The sequence below is a fragment of the Salmo salar genome, chromosome 20, assembly GCF_965601325.2.
Source record: "Salmo salar chromosome 20, fSalSal1, whole genome shotgun sequence".
Lineage (NCBI taxonomy): Eukaryota > Metazoa > Chordata > Actinopteri > Salmoniformes > Salmonidae > Salmo > Salmo salar.
Window position 1 is genome coordinate 91,615,831 of NC_138310.1, and position 19,932 is coordinate 91,635,762.

General features: G+C 46.2%; 1 protein-coding gene across 2 annotated transcripts in view; it reads left to right on the forward strand.

Annotated features, from left to right (window-relative positions):
• Positions 1-8,300, forward strand: part of nek3 (NIMA related kinase 3) — a 28,439-nt gene extending 20,139 nt beyond the window's left edge. For both annotated transcript variants that reach the window (XM_045704122.2, XM_045704123.2), the window contains exons 10-14: positions 105-204; positions 2,755-2,931; positions 3,475-3,585; positions 5,643-5,760; positions 6,503-8,300. In XM_045704122.2, coding sequence (XP_045560078.2) covers positions 105-204; positions 2,755-2,931; positions 3,475-3,585; positions 5,643-5,760; positions 6,503-6,569 — 573 coding nt within the window. In that variant the 3' untranslated portion in view covers positions 6,570-8,300. The remainder of the gene's footprint in view (positions 1-104; positions 205-2,754; positions 2,932-3,474; positions 3,586-5,642; positions 5,761-6,502) is intronic.
• Positions 8,301-19,932: the final 11,632 nt, after the last annotated feature.

The following is a 19,932-nucleotide window of genomic DNA, read 5'->3' on the forward strand; positions in this document are numbered from 1 at the left end:
TGTCTGTCTGTCTGTCTGTCTGTCTGTCTGTCTGTCTGTGTCTGTCTGTCTGTCTGTCTGGTAGTTTCTGATTCAGCATGTTGCTTTCTGGATCTGATCTGTAGGAGTCGGAGAGGAGAACAGGGAGATGGAGGAGAGAGGAGGGGGAGAAGGTTGCCTCACTCCTGGGGCAGAAGACCCTCATGACAGGCTCTACCCTGGAGGGTAAGGAGACGATTAACACCCATTCAGATATGTTATTCATTTCGTAGTGAGATTGAACTCCAGGGTCCTAGTGGATAGACGAGCAGGTTGAGCAGGAAATGTAAACATAATTTATCATCAATTTACAACCTGTTATACTTTACATACCAATGCAAGTATGGTAAGACTTTATTTTATGGTGTGTGTGTGTATATATATACATATATATATGTATTTACTATATATTACGCGGTAGAGTAGTAATAACAGTCATAACCTATGAATTACTGTGTTTCTGTGAGATTCATTTGAATTAAACTAAACATTTTAATCCATCCTGTCCCTCCATGTATGACAATTCCTTTAAACCACTCGTGGTAAAAGTGTCCTTGTGTGAAAACCAGTTTATTTAATTTTTTTATTAACATGCCAGACACACCCCCTATTCAGGTACTGAAACAATGCTTGACACACTCCTACATAGGCCCTCTGACTGAAACATATGAGAATGTATTCTGAAAAACAGTATTTACAGTGAGGGGAAAAAAGTATTTGATCCCCTGCTGATTTTGTTCGTTTGCCCACTGACAAAGAAATTATCAGTCTATAATTTTAATGGTAGGTTTATTTGAACAGTGAGAGACAGAATAATAACAACAAAAATCCAGAAAACCGCATGTCAAAAATGTTATAAAATGATTTGCATTTTAATGAGGGAAATAAGTATTTGACCCCTCTGCAAAACATGACTTAGTACTTGGTGGCAAAACCCTTGTTGGCAATCACAGAGGTTCAGACGTTTCTTGTAGTTGGCCACCAGGTTTGCACACATCTCAGGAGGGATTTTGTCCCACTCCTCTTTGCAGATCTTCTCCAAGTCATTAAGGTTTCGAGGCTGACGTTTGGCAACTCGAACCTTCAGCTCCCTCCACAGATTTTCTATGGGATTAAGGTCTGGAGACTGGCTAGGCCACTCCAGGACCTTAATGTGCTTCTTCTTGAGCCACTCCTTTGTTGCCTTGGCCGTGTGTTTTGGGTCATTGTCATGCTGGAATACCCATCCATGACCCATTTTCAATGCCCTGGCTGAGGGAAGGAGGTTCTCACCCAAGATTTGACGGTACATGGCCCCGTCCATCGTCCCTTTGATGCGGTGAAGTTGTCCTGTCCCCTTAGCAGAAAAACACCCCCAAAGCATAATGTTTCCACCTCCATGTTTGACGGTGGGGATGGTGTTCTTGGGGTCATAGGCAGCATTCCTCCTCCTCCAAACACGGCGAGTTGATTTGATGCCAAAGAGCTCCATTTTGGTCTCATCTGTCCTCTGAATCATTCAGATGTTCATTGGCAAACTTCAGATGGGCATGTATATGTGCTTTCTTGAGCAGGGGGACCTTGCGGGCGCTGCAGGATTTCAGTCCTTCACGGCGTAGTGTGTTACCAATTGTTTTCTAGGTGACTATGGTCCCAGCTGCCTTGAGATCATTGACAAGATCATCCTGTGTAGTTCTGGGCTGATTCCTCACCGTTCTCATGATCATTGCAACTCCACGAGGTGAGATCTTGCATGGAGCCCCAGGCCGAGGGATTTTGACAGTTCATTTGCGTTTCTTCCATTTGCGAATAATCGCACCAACTGTTGTCACCTTCTCACCAAGCTGCTTGGCGATGGTCTTGTAGCCCATTCCAGCCTTGTGTAGGTCTACAATCTTGTCCCTGACATCCTTGGAGAGCTCTTTGGTCTTGGCCATGGTGGAGAGTTTGGAATCTGATTGATTGATTGCTTCTGTGGACAGGTGTCTTTTATACAGGTAACAAGCTGCGGTTAGGAGCACACCCTTTAAGAGTGTGCTCCTAATCTCAGCTCGTTACCTGTATAAAAGACACCTGGGAGCCAGAAATCTTTCTGATTGAGAGGGGGTCAAATACTTATTTCTCTCATTAAAATGCAAATCAATTTATAACAATTCTGACATACGTTTTTCTGGATATTGTGACGAACAATGCCTTTTCCAGCATGATGGAGCACCTTGCCATAAGGCAAAAGTGATAACTAAGTGGCTCGGGGAACAAAACATCGATATTTTGGGTCCATGGCCAGGAAACTCCCCAGACCTTAATCCCATTGAGAACTTGTGGTCAACCCTCAAGAGGCGGGTGGACAAACAAAAACCCACAAATTCTGACAAACTCCAAGCATTGATTATGCAAGAATGGGCTGCCATCAGTCAGGATGTGGCCCAGAAGTTAATTGACAACATGCCAGGGCGGATTGCAGAGGTCTTGAAAAAGAAGGGTCAACACTGCATCAACTTCATGTAATTGTCAATAAAAGCCTTTGAAACTTATGAAATGCTTTTAATTATACTTCAGTATTCCATAGTAACATCTGACAAAAATATCTAAAGACACTGAAGCAGCAAACTTTGTGAAAATCAATATTTGTGTCATTCTCAAAACTTTTGGCCACGACTGTATATATATATATATATATATATATATATATATATATATATATATATATATATATATATAAGGAACTTGAACATGTTTGATCATGTCTTCATACAGGTCTGGAGTCCTGTGTGGCCCCTACTGAGGCCCCTGCTGGGATCAGCACCAGTAGAGAGCAGCGTGGCCCTCGTAGACAGTGGACCCCAGGCCCCTCAGACACAGCTCTACAGGTGTTGGCTAACGCAGACCTCCTCTCCTCTAGGAGTCTGGCAACTACAGGCCAGACACATTTAGGTATGCAGGTACTCTCACTGAGACAGGCCAGGCACACCCCTACTCAGGGACTGAAACAATGCTTGACACACCCCTAGACAGGGACTGAAACAGTGCTTGACACACCCCTATTCAGGTACTGAAACAATGCTTGACACACCCCTACTCAGGGACTGAAACAATGCTTGACACACCCCTACTCAGGGACTGAAACAATGCTTGACACACCCCTACTCAGGGACTGAAACAATGCTTGACACACCCCTACTCAGGGACTGAAACAATGCTTGACAACACCCCTCGACAGGCCGACTCACTGAAACATTCGAGAAAGTAACGTTGTCGTCGTACAAACATCACAGGATATCCAGGTACACTAAAACAACGTAGAATGAACAGCCACAGTATATATTTGCAATAAACATTTGAGAAGTGATGTTTTGAGCCCACTAAAGCGTCCACGAACATTTGAGTCCTACAATCTGCCCTCAGATTTCACCATTCAATAAAATAAAACGTATTTATAAAAAAAAAAAAAAAAAATAAAGTTTCTGTATTTTGTAGAGAACAGAGAGCGGAAACGATGGGACAGGAGTCCACCAGAGAAGCTACTAAGACTGTTAGAGAAAGCCCAGCTCAGCACCGCTTTCAGAACCTACTCCATACACAGAGAAGGTAAGTCCCGCTTAGAGGGGAATCTTTCTAGAAAACATTTTACAGTATAATTTACTTGTCTACCACATGGTTGGTCATGCGTGCGGAATCCCTTATTTCTGATTGAAGGTATTGTAATAGATGATTGACGTATGACTTTCCATGTGATGTCGATCTCTCAACAACCTATAAGTGATCGATGCAGTTACACCTCTTCCATTTGCTTCCATCTCTACTGTTTTGACTTACTGTAAGGTTCTACCACAGCTATTTAAAGCTATGATACACAACATCACCAAAAGTATGTGGACACCTGCTCGTCGATTTATCTCTTTTCAAAATCACGGGCATTAATACGGAGTTGGTCCCCTCCTTTGCTGCTATAACAGCCTCCAGTCTTCTGGGAAGGCTTTCCACTAGATGTTGGAACGTTGATGTGGGGACTTGCTTCCATTCAGCCACAAGAGCATTAGTGAGGTCGGGAAGACTGATGTTGGGCGATTAGGTCTGGCTCGCAGTCGGCGAAATGTGTTCGATGGGGTTGAGGTCAGGGCTCTGCGCAGGCCAGTCAAGTTCTTCCACACCGATCTCGACAAACCATTCCTGTATGGATCTCGCTTTGTGCACGGGGGCATTGTCATGCTGAAACAGGAAAGGACCTTCCCCAAACTGTTGCCACAAGTTGGAAGCACAGCTTTCATGATTTTGCAGGAGTTTCATATTATTAGTTCAGCGCAAGACAAATCGCCTCTCTGGCCAAATTCAAAAACCAAGGCAGCACTGAAGAGGAGAGATTCATTTTCACATGGCTAGCGGCTAGCAAGTATTTTATTTTTTTTTAAGTTCAGGATGCAAATTGTAATCAGCAAAGAAAAATCTTCGCAGGCTTTATGTGATGGTTTGACCCAACAAAGACACAATAATTTCAAAGATAAATTGACATGCCTGTGTCTGCCAGAACTGTTGAAAGGTGCGCTACCCAAGATGGTTGAACATGTCAAGGAGCTGCAAACTGTAGCGTTAAAAGATACACCTTTTGGTTCTGTTTTCAGTTTTACTTTTTAGTTTTAGTTGAACTTGATGAGAAGGGGATGTGATTGACAGTTGTTACTGTAAGTTACTGTGACTCAGAGCAGGTACTTTAGGAACTGAAACACTGGTACTAATAGATGTAGTCGAAAAGCCTTCACAGGTCATTTTTGAGGAGAGGAGGTGTCCATATTAAAATCCTATTCGTTATTACAACTGACGGTGCATGGCGGTTGTACGGAGTCATGTCTTCCTGAAGTGCAGTCTAGTACACCGTCACACCACATTCCTTATAGTGCCCCGTAGTGCTTGGGTACCTGCAATATTTTTCAATGTTTTTTTTTTGGAATTGAGCAGGATATAATATACACTGAGTATACAAAACATTAAGAACACCTGCTCTTTCCATGACATAGACTGACCAGGTGAATCCGGGTGAACTCTGTGATCCCTTATTGATGTCACTTGTTAAATCCACTTCAAATCAGTGTAGATTAATGGGATTAAAGGTTAAATAAGTATTTTTAAACCTTGAGACCATTGAGACATGGATTGTGTATGTGTGCCATTCAGAGGGTGAATGAACAAGACTAAATATTGAAGTGCCTTTGAACGGGGTGTGGTAGTAGGTACCAGGCACACCGGTTTGTGTCAAGAACTGCAACGCTGCTGGGTTTTTCACACTCAACAGTTTCCCGTGTGTATCAAGAATGGTTCACCATCCAAAGGACATCCAGCCAACTTGACACAACTGTGTGAAGCAATGGAGTCAACATGGACCAGCATCCCTGTGGGAAGCTTACGACACCTCGTGGAGTCCATGCCCCGACGAATTGAGGTTGTTCTGAGGGCAAAAAGGCAGTTCAACTCAATATTAAGGTGTTCTTAATGTTTTGTATACTCAGTGTACATGAACACTCATCCTGATTTTTAGGACTAGGCATTAATTTATCGGGTCTAAAGTAGGGCCCTAGAATGTAGGGAACAGGGCCTTGTCCCACACTACATAGGGTAAAGGGTCCGATTTGAATCGTGTCCCTCTCCTCCAGGTGAAGACCCTCTGGTAGGTCCCCTGTCCCCGGGAGGAAGTGACGACACAGACGGACCGACGGCTGGAGAGACAGAGGATGAAGAATGGCTACAGCCACGCTCTGATGACGAGGACACGTGAGTCCTCCTGGAAGCCCATTGGCCAGACCAGACATATTGTGTATCCCAAACGGAATCCTATTCCCCCATATAGTGCATTACTTTTAACCAGGGCCCTATGGGCCTGTACACTATAAAGGTGAATAGGGTCTCCTTTGGGACAGACAGAGAGAGTAGAAAGTAGTAATAACCATTAGATTATACTGCCCTAACAAGCAAAAAAGGCAGTAACTGCTCATTTGGTCAAAAAACGTAGTTAATGTAATCTTTGCTACATTTAAATACATACTTAATCATGTGGACAAGTATCCTGCCTCGTATTGTATTGTGTTCAGGAGAATAAATGGGGGTCATGTTAGTAGTAACTGAATAAAGTTACTGTGAAACCAAAGGTAAATAAAAGCCTTTTTTTAATTTTTTTATTTCCTCAGTTTTACGCTATGATCAGTTACTGTCTTTTTGCTTTGTAAGGCAGTATTGGTCCCTCTGATGCATTGAATGAGTTAAATAACTAATGTTTCAGTGCGATTATATTGACCAGTCCATACCCATCCATTCTGTTTATATTCCCCTTTTTATTCTTTCATCTGAGCATGTATGTATCAGAGTAAGAGTGCTGATTTTTAGGATCAGTTGTGTCCTTTTAAATAATAATGAATAAGATTACATGGACATTGGAGGGGGGGGGGGGGGGGGTCCACGAGGAGCTTGATACATACAGTGGCCCTGTTTTCTAACAATCCCCATGTCCTATTCTCAGAGACTTTGAAGAGGACTGTCCCTGTGACTGGATGGATGAACTAGAGCAGATGTCTATGGACCACTGATGTTACCTAGCGATCTGCCTACCTAGCTTTATGTCCACTTGTCTACAGGATGTCCATTACAGTGGTCTACGGTGCCTTGGGAAACTATTCAGACCCATTTGACATATTCCACATTTTGTTACGTTAAAGCTTTGTTCTAAAATTGATTAAATCGCCCCCCCCCCCCCCCCCCCCCCATCAATCTAAACACAATACCCCATAATGACAAAGCAAAAACTGTTTTTTAGACATTTTTGATAAGTATTCAGACCCTTTTACTCAGTACTTTGTTGAAGCACCTTTGGCAGCGATTATATCATCGAGTCTTCTTGGGTATGATGCTACAAGCTTGGCACATCTGTATTTGGGGAGTTTCTCCCATTCTTCTCTGCAGATCCTCTCAAGCTCTGTCAGGTTGGAGGGGAACGTCGCTGTACAGTTATTTTCAGATCTCTCCAGAGATGTTCGATCGGGTTCAAGTCTGGGCTTTGGCTGGGCCACTCAAGGACATTCAGAGACTTGTCCTGAAGCCACTCCTGCATTGTCTTGGCTGTGTGCTTAGGGTTGTTGTCCTGTTAGAAGGTGAACCTTCCCCCCAGTCTGAGATCCTGAGCGCTCTGGAGCAGGTTTTCATAAAGGATCTCTCTGTACTTTGCTCTGTTCATCTTTGCCTTGATCCTGACTAGTCTCCCAGTACCTGCCGCTGAAAAACATCCCCACAGCATGATTCTGCCACCTCCATGGTTCACCGTAGGGATGGTGCCAGGTTTCCTCCAGACATGACGCTTGGCATTCAGGCCAAAGACTTCAATCTTGGTTTCATCAGACCAGAGAATCTTGTTTCTGATGGTCTGAGAGTCTTTAGGTGCCTTTTGGGAAACTCCAAGCGGGCTGTCATGTGCCTTTTACTGAGGAGTGGCTTCCATCTGGCCACTTTACCGTAAAGGCCTGATTGGTGGAGTGCTGAGGAGATGGTTGTTCTTCTGGAAGGTTCTCCCATCTCCACAGAGGAACTCTGGAGCTCTGTCAGAGTGACCATCAGGTTCTTAGTCACCTCCCTGACCAAGGTCCTTCTCTCTCTCGATTGCGCCGTTTGGCTGGGCAGCCAGCTCTAGGAAGAGTCTTGGTGGTTCCAAACTTCTTCCATTTAAGAATGATGGAGGCCACTGTGTTCTTGGGGACCTTCAATGCTGCAGAAATGTTTTGGTACCCTTCCCCAGATCTGTGCCTCGACACAATCCTGTCCCGGAGCTCTATGGACAATTCCTTCCACCTCATGGCTTGGTTGTTGCTCTGACATGCACTGTGAACTGTGGGACCTTATATAGACAGGTGTGTGCCTTTCCAAATCATGTCCAATCAATTGAATTTACCACAGGTGGACTCCAATCAAGTTGTAGAGACATCTCAAAGGATGATCAAAATAAAATAAAATGGTATTTGTCACATGCACTGAATACAACAGGTGTAGTAGACCTTACATTGAAATGCTTTCAATGGAAACAGGATAAACCTGAGCTCAATTTTCTCAGCAAGGGGTCTGAATACTTATGTAAATAAGGTGCTTTTTGTTTTCTTATTTTCTATACATTTGCAAACATTTCTAAAAACCTGTTTTCACTTTTGTCATTACGAGGTATTGTGTGTAGATTGATGAGGGGAAAAAATGATTTAATACATTTTACAATAACGCTGTAATGTAACAAAATGTGGGAAAAGTCAAGGGGTCCTAATAAAGCACTGTCTGTCCACTACAGTAGTCTGTCTGTCCACTACAGTAGTCTGTCTGTCCACTACAGTAGTCTGTCTGTCCACTACAGTAGTCTGTCTGTCCACTACACTAATCTGTCTGTCCACTACACTAATCTGTCTGTACACTACAGTAGTCTGTCTGTCCACTACACTAATCTGTCTGTCCACTACAGTAGTCTGTCTGTCCACTACAGTAGTCTGTCTGTAAACTACAACAGTTTGTCCACACTGTATGTGTGGCTCAGTTGGTAGAGCATGGTGTTTGCAACGCCAGGGTTGTGGGTTCGATTCCCACGGGGGGCCAGTACAAAAGAAATGTATGAAATGTATGCATTCACTACTGTAAGTCGCTCTGGATAAGAGCGTCTGCTAAATTACACGCAATTACAATACACGCTGCCACAATACACACTGCCACAATACACACTGCCACAATACACGCTGCCACAATACACGCTGCCACAATACACGCTGCCACAATACACACTGCCACAATACACACTGCCACAATACACACTGCCACAATACACACTGCCACAATACACACTGCCACTATACACACTGCCACTATACACACTGCCACAATACACACTGCCACTATACACACTGCCACAATACACACTGCCACAATACACACTGCCACTATACACACTGCCACTATACACACTGCCACAATACACACTGCCACAATACACACTGCCACAATACACACTGCCACAATACACACTGCCACAATACACACTGCCACAATACACACTGCCACAATACACACTGCCACAATACACACTGCCACAATACACACTGCCACAATACACACTGCCACAATACACACTGCCACAATACACACTGCCACAATACACACAATACACACTGCCACAATACACACTGCCACAATACACACAATACACACTGCCCACAATACACACTGCCACAATACACACAATGCCACACTACACACAATACACACTGCCACAATACACACTGCCACAATACACACTGCCACAATACACACAATACACACTGCCCCACAATACACACTGCCACAATACACACAATACACACTGCCACAATACACACTGCCACAATACACACTGCCACAATACACACTGCCACAATACACACTGCCACAATACACACACTACACACTGCCACAATACACACTGCCACAATACACACAATACACACTGCCACAATGCACACTGCCACAATACACACTGCCACAATACACACTGCCACAATACACACAATACACACTGCCACAATACACACTGCCACTATACACACTGCCACTATACACACTGCCACAATACACACTGCCACAATACACACTGCCACAATATACACTGCCACAATACACACTGCCACAATACACACTGCCACTATACACACTGCCACAATACACACTGCCACAATACACACTGCCACAATACACACAATACACACTGCCACAATACACACTGCCACAATACACACAATACACACTGCCACAATACACACTGCCACAATACACACAATACACACTGCCACAATACACACAATACACACTGCCACAATACACACTGCCACAATACACACTGCCACAATACACACTGCCACAATACACACTGCCACAATACACACAATACACACTGCCACAATACACACAATACACACTGCCACAATGCACACTGCCACAATACACACTGCCACAATACACACTGCCACAATACACACAATACACACAATACACACTGCCACAATACACACTGCCACTATACACACTGCCACAATACACACTGCCACAATACACACTGCCACAATACACACTGCCACAATACACACAATACACACTGCCACAATACACACTGCCACAATACACACTGCCACAATACACGTAATAACAATACACACTGCCACAATACACACTGCCACAATACACACTGCCACAATACACACAATTACAATACACACTGCCACATGCCACAATACACACTGCCATAATACACGCTCAATTACAATACACACTGCCACAATACACCCAGATTGCATTTCATCTTATGTATTACATATGAATGACTAAATGACAGCACTTTAATCCAACTGAAACGAGTCACCAAACTTCCCTTGAACTGTTTTTTCTGTGGGGATGTTCATGTGATTTCCATAAAGATAATTTCCATTACAATGGAGTCCTTCAGCATTAACTCCTTTCCAGAGCGGCTTACAATCAATCAGTTCTTTCAACTACAGTAGATAAATCAACTGGCACAATCACTGTACAAGAGAAACCTTCAAACACCCAGCTGTCTGCAAAATCTATACTAGTAAGTGTAAAGGCAAAGATAAGTACATATCAACATTACGTGCACGTGTGTGTACGTGTGCGTGTGTGTGTGTGTGTGTGTGTTTTTCATTCAGGAAGACCCTTTTTATTACGACTATTGTCAGATTATCAGTTTTGTCAGTCATTCGTTGTGTAATGTAGGCTGAATACTGAATAGTTGCATAGAATTTACTGTGCAGTGCAGTTCTGAACTTTACTCCTTCCTGATCACGAGGGTCATATTCATTAGTGCACACAGTAGTGAAACGTTTTACAACTGAAAACAAGTGTTTCTTATGGGAAATGTTCAGGTAGTCCCTCCCTGTTTCAGCCCATTCAGGTAGTCCCTCCCTGTTTCAGCCCATTCAGGTAGTCCCTCCCTGTTTCAGCCATTCAGGTAGTCCCTCCCTGTTTCAGCCCTTCAGGAAGTCCCTCCCTGTTTCAGCCCTTCAGGTAGTCCCTCCCTGTTTCAGTCCATTCAGGTAGTCCCTCCCTGTTTCAGCCCTTCAGGTAGTCCCTCCCTGTTTCAGCCCTTCAGGTAGTCCCTCCCTGTTTCAGCTCTTCAGGAAGTCCCTCCCTGTTTCAGCCCATTCAGGTAGTCCCTCCCTGTTTCAGTCCATTCAGGAAGTCCCTCCCTGTTTCAGCCCTTCAGGTAGTCCCTCCCTGTTTCAGCCCATTCAGGTAGTCCCTCCCTGTTTCAGTCCATTCAGGAAGTCCCTCCCTGTTTCAGCCCTTCAGGTAGTCCCTCCCTGTTTCAGCCCTTCAGGTAGTCCCTCCCTGTTTCAGCCCATTCAGGTAGTCCCTCCCTGTTTCAGTCCATTCAGGTAGTCCCTCCCTGTTTCAGCCCTTCAGGAAGTCCCTCCCTGTTTCAGCCCTTCAGGAAGTCCCTCCCTGTTTCAGCCCTTCAGGTAGTCCCTCCCTGTTTCAGTCCATTCAGGTAGTCCCTCCCTGTTTCAGCCCTTCAGGTAGTCCCTCCCTGTTTCAGCCCTTCAGGTAGTCCCTCCCTGTTTCAGCTCTTCAGGAAGTCCCTCCCTGTTTCAGCCCATTCAGGTAGTCCCTCCCTGTTTCAGTCCATTCAGGAAGTCCCTCCCTGTTTCAGCCCTTCAGGTAGTCCCTCCCTGTTTCAGCCCATTCAGGTAGTCCCTCCCTGTTTCAGTCCATTCAGGAAGTCCCTCCCTGTTTCAGCCCTTCAGGTAGTCCCTCCCTGTTTCAGCCCTTCAGTTAGTCCCTCCCTGTTTCAGTCCATTTCTTCTGTTCGGTGCCTAGTGAATATGACTCAGGTGAGATGAGGTGTGGACCTATGAGTGATGGATAGCAGTATTAATTCATCACTAATTCCTATACTGTACACTGATCAGTACTACATACCACTCCTGGGATGCCCCTTTCATGTACTGTTTACATATTTATTGCACTGTTTACATCTTGAAATCATGGATATGAATTACTTCAATGGGAATCAGTCATGTTTTTTTGACTGTATGATGAACAACTTTGTGATACTGTTCATACTTTTTAACTAAATGTCTTTATTCGAAAGTATTCCACTGAGGAAAATGTAAATAAAATAAAAAATGTTTTAAAATGTATTGAAGAGTAATGATGAGAACAGGTGAAAGAGCTTTTTTTACCTAATTGAGTGATCTCTGCTTAGCTTTTTTCGATTAATCAGAGATGTTTTGTCTTTAATATTTAAATAAATGGTTGTTTAACAATGTATGATTTATTACAGAAAATAAAGACCGTTGTGATGTCTTTCATTTACCTTAGCCTGGGTGTCAGTTTGCGATCATTCCAGCTTGTTGCCACGCCAACTAGTCTTGCCTTGACAACCTTTTTCTACAGTTTTTTTAAATTTATTTTTTAAATAGGAAACTTAACGTGAAGGCAGCCTTCACAGGGGCCTTTTCTTAATGAACACACAGACCGAAGAGAGAAAAACACACGTCATGGGAGACAATTGGAAATGTATTCAATGAGATTCCAGAAACCAGTCTTTTAAATCTTAAATGAGATCTAACTCAATTGGGAGCACTTAATACAACTAGTAGTCACCACAAAGACGTTTAGTTAAAACTTCACATCTGTTTCCTGTGGGCATATCAATGTCGTTTCCATAAAGATAATTTACATTACAATTTAGTGGTCCTCTGTAGTTCAGCTGGTACAGCGGGGACCTTGTAATGCCAGCGTAGTGGGTTTCATTCCCAGGACCGCCCATTCATAAAATTGTATGCGTGTATGATTTGGATAAAAGCTTGTTGCAAACAGCAGGTGTTAAATATATCACTGATCAAATCAAAATGTGCCTATGTATATTTGTAAACAATCTAAGGAAGTCTCAAGGTTTTGCTCACCTGAGGTAGAGTATCTCATGATAAGCTGTGGACCACACTATTTACCAAGATATTTACAAAAATAGTTTATTTTTCATAGCTGTCTATATACCACAGCAGACCGATGCTGGCACTCAATGAGCTGTATTCCGCCATAAGCAAACAGGAAAACGCTCACCCAGAGGCGGCGCTCCTAGTGGCCGGAGGACTTTAATGCAGGGAAACTTAAATCCGTTTGACCTAATTTCTATCAGCATGTTAAATGTGCAACCAGAGGGGAAAATACTCTAGACCACCTTTACTCCACACACAGAGACACGTACAAGGCTCTCCCTCACCCTCCATTTGGCAAATCTGACCATAATTCTGTCCTCCTGATTCCTGCTTACAAGAAAAAAACTAAAGCACGAGGCACCAGTGACCTTGTCAATAAGAAAGTGGTCAGATGAAGCAGATGCTAAGCTACAGGACTGTTTTACTAGCGCAGACTGGAATATGTTCCGGGATTCATCCTATGGCATTGAGGAGTACACCACATCAGTCATTGGCTTCATCAATAAGTGCATTGATGATGTCATCCCCACAGTGGCTGTACGGACATACCCCAACCAGAAGCCATGGATTACAGGCAACATTCGCACTGAGCTAAAGGGTAGAGCTGCCGCTCTCAAGGAGTGGGACTCTAACCCGGAAGCTTATAAGAAATCTCACTATGCCCTCCGACGAACCATCAAACAGGCAAAGTGTCAATACAAGACTAAGTTCGAATCGTACTACACCGGCTCCGACGCTCGTCGGATGTGGCAGGGCTTGCAAACTATTACAGACTACAAAGGGAAGCACAGCCGTGAGCTGCCCAGTGACACAAACCTGCCAGACAAGCTAAATCACTTCTATGCTCGCTTCAAGGCAAGTAACACTCAAACATGAATGAGAGCACCAGCTGTTCCGGACAACTGTGTGATCACGCTATCTGTAGCCGATGTGAGTAAGACCTTTAAACAGGTCAACATTCACAAGGCCGCAGGGCCAGACGGATTACCAGGACGTGTACTCTGAGCATGCGCTGACCAACTGGCAAGTGTCTTCACTGACATTTTCAACCTGTCCCTGACTGGGTTACTGTTGGGGCTAGACTGGGTTACTGTTAGGGCTAGACTGGGTTAGACTGGGTTAGGGCTGGACCGGGTTAGACTGGGTTACTGTTAGGGCTAGACTGGGTTAGACTGGGTTACTGTTAGGGCTAGACTGGGTTACTGTTAGGGCTGGACCGGGTTAGACTGGGTTAGACTGGGTTAGACTGGGATACTGTTAGGGCTGGACTGGGTTAGACTGGGTTACTGTTAGGGCTAGACTGGGTTAGACTGGGTTACTGTTAGGGTTAGACTGGGTTACTGTTAGGGCTGGACTGGGTTAGGCTGGGTTACTGTTAGGGCTGGACTGGGTTAGACTGGGTTACTGTTAGGGCTGGACTGGGTTAGACTGGGTTACTGTTAGGGTTAGACTGGGTTACTGTTAGGGCTGGACTGGGTTACTGTTAGGGCTAAACTGGGTTAGGCTGGGTTACTGTTAGGGCTGGACTGGGTTACTGTTAGGGCTGGACTGGGTAAGGCTGGGTTACTGTTGGGGCTAGACTGGGTTAGGCTGGGTGTTACGTGTTACGTTTTTCTTGTTCCCCATTTTTCCCCTGCTAGTGTGTTTGTCTTGGGCATTACAGGTGTACCGAGTTGCGGCTAACGATGGTGGGCGTGGCTGTAGCTGATTACAGAGAGGATATCTGTTTGCCGTGTGAGAAGAGAAGGGAGGAGGGGGAGAGAGAGAGAGAGAGGACACTTGTTTTTTGTTTGATTATTTGTGTTAATTTCCTTGTGTTTCAGCCTGTCCTCCTGAGGCGCTCCACCCTACCTAGGTCCTGGAGAAGGGAAAAGGTAGATCTGCCCATGGGTGTACATTCTCACGTAGATAACCCATTGTTTTATACACTAGGTTAGCCGGGCGGGTGTCACCCTTGTATTTTTCTTGGAACCAGGTAGGACAGTGGGTTAGGGTTTAGAATGTGTTAGGAAGGATTAGGTGTGTAGAAGAGGAGGGACCTTTTGTTTATTTTCATTACTTGGACCCCGAACCCAAACATTTCCCTTCTCTTACCTTCCCTTGTTGTGGTTGTTTTGTTTCTTATTAATTATTTATGGGTGTGTTATATTGTTTATTTAACTAATTCACTAAACATCCCCTGAGGGTTAAAATTGAGTTCTGGTTGTGGTCTGATTTATTTATCGCTCATTGCACCCCACATTTCTTCCCTTTTCATCTGTATTACCTGGTGTGTTTAGGCCCAGGCATTTACGTCTCCTCCTCAGACGAGCTACACCCGAGGGGAGAACGTAATACTGGGTTACTGTTGGGGCTAGACTGGGTTAGACTGGGTTACTGTTAGGGCTAGACTGGGTTACTGTTAGGGCTGGACCGGGTTAGACCGGGTTAGACTGGGTTAGACTGGGATACTGTTAGGGCTGGACTGGGTTAGACTGGGTTACTGTTAGGGCTAGACTGGGTTAGACTGGGTTACTGTTAGGGTTAGACTGGGTTACTGTTGGGACTGGACTGGGTTAGACTGGGTTACTGTTAGGGCTGGACTGGGTTAGGCTGGGTTACTGTTAGGGCTGGACTGGGTTAGACTGGGTTACTGTTAGGGCTGGACTGGGTTAGACTGGGTTACTGTTAGGGCTAGACTGGGTTACTGTTAGGGCTAGACTGGGTTACTGTTAGGGCTAGACTGGGTTACTGTTAGGGCTAGACTGGGTTAGACTGGGTTAGACTGGGATACTGTTAGGGCTGGACTGGGTTAGACTGGGTTACTGTTAGGGCTAGACTGGGTTAGACTGGGTTACTGTTAGGGTTAGACTGGGTTACTGTTAGGGCTGGACTGGGTTAGACTGGGTTACTGTTAGGGCTGGACTGGGTTAGGCTGGGTTACTGTTAGGGCTGGACTGGGTTAGACTGGGTTACTGTTAGGGCTGGACTGGGTTAGACTGGGTTACTGTTAGGGTTAGACTGGGTTACTGTTAGGGCTGGACTGGGTTACTGTTAGGGCTAAACTGGGTTAGGCTGGGTTACTGTTAGGGCTGGACTGGGTTACTGTTAGGGCTGGACTGGGTTAGGCTGGGTTACTGTTGGGGCTGGACTGGGTTAGGCTGGGTTACTGTTGGGGCTAGACTGGGTTAGACTGGGTTACTGTTAGGGCTAGGCTGGATTACTGTTAGGGCTGGACCGGGTTAGACTGGGTTACTGTTAGGGCTAGGCTGGGTTACTGTTAGGGCTGGACTGGGTTAGGCTGGGTTACTGTTGGGGCTGGATTGGGTTAGGCTGGGTTACTGTTAGGGCTAGACTGGGTTAGACTGGGTTACTGTTAGGGCTGGACTGGGTTAGACTGGGTTACTGTTAGGGCTGGACTGGGTTAGACTGGGTTACTGTTAGGACCGGACTGGGTTACTGTTAGGGCTAGACTGGGTTACTGTTAGGGCTAGACTGGGTTAGACTGGGTTACTGTTGGGGCTGGACTGGATTAGACTGGGTTACTGTTAGGGTTAGACTGGGTTACTGTTAGGGCTGGACTGGGTTACTGTTAGGGCTGGACTGGGTTAGACTGGGTTACTGTTAGGGTTAGACTGGGATACTGTTAGGGCTGGACCGGGTTAGACTGGGTTACTGTTAGGGCAGGACTGGGTTAGACTGGGTTATTGTTAGGGTTAGACTGGGTTACTGTTAGGGCTGGACTGGGTTACTGTTAGGGCTGGACTGGGTTACTGTTAGGGCTGGACTGGGTTAGACTGGGTTACTGTTAGGGCTAGACTGGGTTACTGTTAGGGCTGGACTGGGTTACTGTTAGGGCTGGACTGGGTTAGACTGGGTTACTGTTAGGGCTAGACTGGCCTGGACTGGGCCAGTCCAGCCCTGGGCTTTCTCCTATAGAGCTCCATTTTTATGGAAAAGTCTGCCTACCCATGTGAGAGACGCAGGCTCAGTCTCAACCTTTAAGTCTTTACTGAAGACACATCTCTTCAGTAGGTCCTATTATTAAGTGTAGTCTGGCCCAGGGGTGTGAAGGTCAACGGAAAGGCTGGAGCAACGAACCGCCCTTGCTGTCTCTGCCTGGCCGGTTTCCCCTCTTTCCACTGGGATTCTCTGCCTCTGCCCCTATTACGGGGGCTGAGTCACTGGCTTACTGGTGTTCTTCCATGCCATCCCTGGGAGGGGTGCATCACTTGAGTGGGTTGAGTCACTGACGTGGTCTTCCTGTCTGGGTTGGCGCCCCCCCCTTGGGCTGTGCCGTGGCAGAGATCTTTGTGGGCTATACTCGGCCCTGTCCCGGGATGGTATGTTGGTGGTTGGAGATATCCCTCCAGTGGTGTGGAGGCTGTGCTTTGGCAAAGTGGGTGGGGTTATATCCTACCTGTTTGGCCCTGTCCAGGGGTTTCATCGGATGGGGCCACAGTGTCTCCTGACCCCTCCTGTCTCAGCTTCCAGTATTTATGCTGCAGTAGTTTATGTGTCGGGGGGCTAGGTTCAGTCTGTCACATCTGGAGTATTTCTCTTGTCTTTTCCGGTGTCCTGTGTGAATTTAAATATGCTCTCTCTAATTCTCTCTTTCTCTTTCTTTCTTTCTCTCTCTCGGAGGACCTGAGCCCTAGGACCATGCCTCAGGACTACCTGGCTTGATGACTCCTTGCTGTCCCCACTTCACCTGGCCGTGCTGCTGCTCCAGTTCCAACTGTTCTGCCTGCAGCTATGGAACCCTGACCTGTTCGCCGGACGTGCTACCTGTCCCAGACCTGCTGGAACCCTGACCTATTCACCGGATGTGCTACCTGTCCCAGACCTGCTGTTTTCAACTCTCGAGAGACAGCAGGAGCGGTAGAGATACTCTCAAGGATCGGCTATGAAAAAGCCAACTGACACTTACTCTTGTGTTACTGACTTGTTGCACCCTCGACAACTACTATGATTATTATTATTTGACCATGCTGGTCATTTATGAACATTTGAACATCTAAGCCATGTGCTGTTATAATCTCCACCTGGCACAGCCAGAAGAGGACTGGCCACCCCTCATAGCCTGGTTCCTCTCTAGGTTTCTTCCTAGGTTTTGGCCTTTCTAGGGAGTTTTTCCTAGCCACCGTGCTTCTACACCTGCATTGCTTGCTCTTTGGGGTTTTAGGCTGGGTTTCTGTACAGCACTTTGAGATATCAGCTGATGTAAGAAGGGCTATATAAATACATTTGATTTGATTTGACTGGGTTACTATGGGCTGGAGGGGCTGGGCGAGGGCGGACTGGGTTAGACTGGGTTACTGTTAGGCGCTGGAGGCTGGCCGGGTTAGACTGGGTTACTGTTAGGGCGGCTGCGGACTGGGCGTTAGGGGCTGGGCGAGGGCGGGGGGCGGGCGTTAGGGCGGACTGGGTTGACGGGTCTGTTAGGGCGGCTGGGAGGGCTGGCCGGGTTGACTGGGCTTAGGGCGGCTGGGCGAGGGCTGGCGGTTAAGCTGGGTTACTGTTAGGGCTGGACTGGGTTGCACTGGGTTACTGTTAGGGCTAGACTGGGTTAGACTGGGTTACTGTTAGGGCTGGACTGGGTTACTGTTAGGGCTGGACTGGGTTAGACTGGGTTACTGTTAAGGCTAGACTGGGTTAGACTGGGTTACTGTTAGGGCTAGACTGGGTTACTGTTAGGGCTGGACTGGCCTGGACTGGGTTACTGTTAGGACTGGACTGGGTTACTGTTAGGGCTAGACTGGGTTAGACTGGGTTACTGTTAGGGCTAGACTGGGTTAGACTGGGTTACTGTTAGTGCTGGACTGGGTTAGACTGGGTTACTGTTAGTGCTGGACTGGGTTAGACTGGGTTACTGTTAGGGCTGGACTGGGTTAGACTGGGTTACTGTTAGGGCTGGACTGGGTTAGGGCTGGACCGGGTTAGACTGGGTTACTGTTAGGGCTGGACTGGGTTACTGTTAGGGCTGGACTGGGTTAGACTGGGTTACTGTTAGGGCTGGACTGGGTTAGACTGGGTTACTGTTAGGGCTGGACTGGGTTAGACTGGGTTACTGTTAGTGCTGGACTGGGTTAGACTGGGTTACTGTTAGGGCTGGACTGGGTTAGACTGGGTTACTGTTAGGTCTGGACTGGGTTACTGTTAGGGCTAGACTGGGTTAGACTGGGTTACTGTTAGGACTGGACTGGGTTACTGTTAGGGCTAGACTGGGTTAGACTGGGTTACTGTTAGGACTGGACTGGGTTACTGTTAGGGCTGGACTGGGTTACTGTTAGGGCTGGACTGGGTTAGACTGGGTTACTGTTAGGGCTGGACTGGGTTAGACTGGGTTACTGTTAGGGCTGGACTGGGTTAGACTGGGTTACTGTTAGGACTGGACTGGGTTACTGTTAGGGCTGGACTGGGTTAGACTGGGTTACTGTTAGGGCTAGACTGGGTTAGACTGGGTTACTGTTAGGTCTGGACTGGGTTACTGTTAGGGCTGGACTGGGTTAGACTGGGTTACTGTTAGGGCTAGACTGTGTTAGACTGGGTTACTGTTAGGGCTGGACTGGGTTAGACTGGGTTACTGTTAGGGCTGGACTGGGTTGCACTGGGTTACTGTTAGGGCTGGACTGGGTTAGACTGGGTTACTGTTAGGACTGGACTGGGTTAGACTGGGTTACTGTTAGGACTGGACTGGGTTACTGTTAGGGCTAGACTGGGTTAGACTGGGTTACTGTTAGGGCTGGACTGGGTTACTGTTAGGGCTTTACTGTGTTAGACTGGGTTACTGTTAGGGCTAGAGTGGGTTAGACTGGGTTACTGTTAGGGCTGGACTGGGTTAGACTGGGTTACTGTTAGGTCTGGACTGGGTTACTGTTAGGGCTAGACTGTGTTAGACTGGGTTACTGTTAGGGCTGGACTGGGTTAGACTGGGTTACTGTTAGGGCTGGACTGGGTT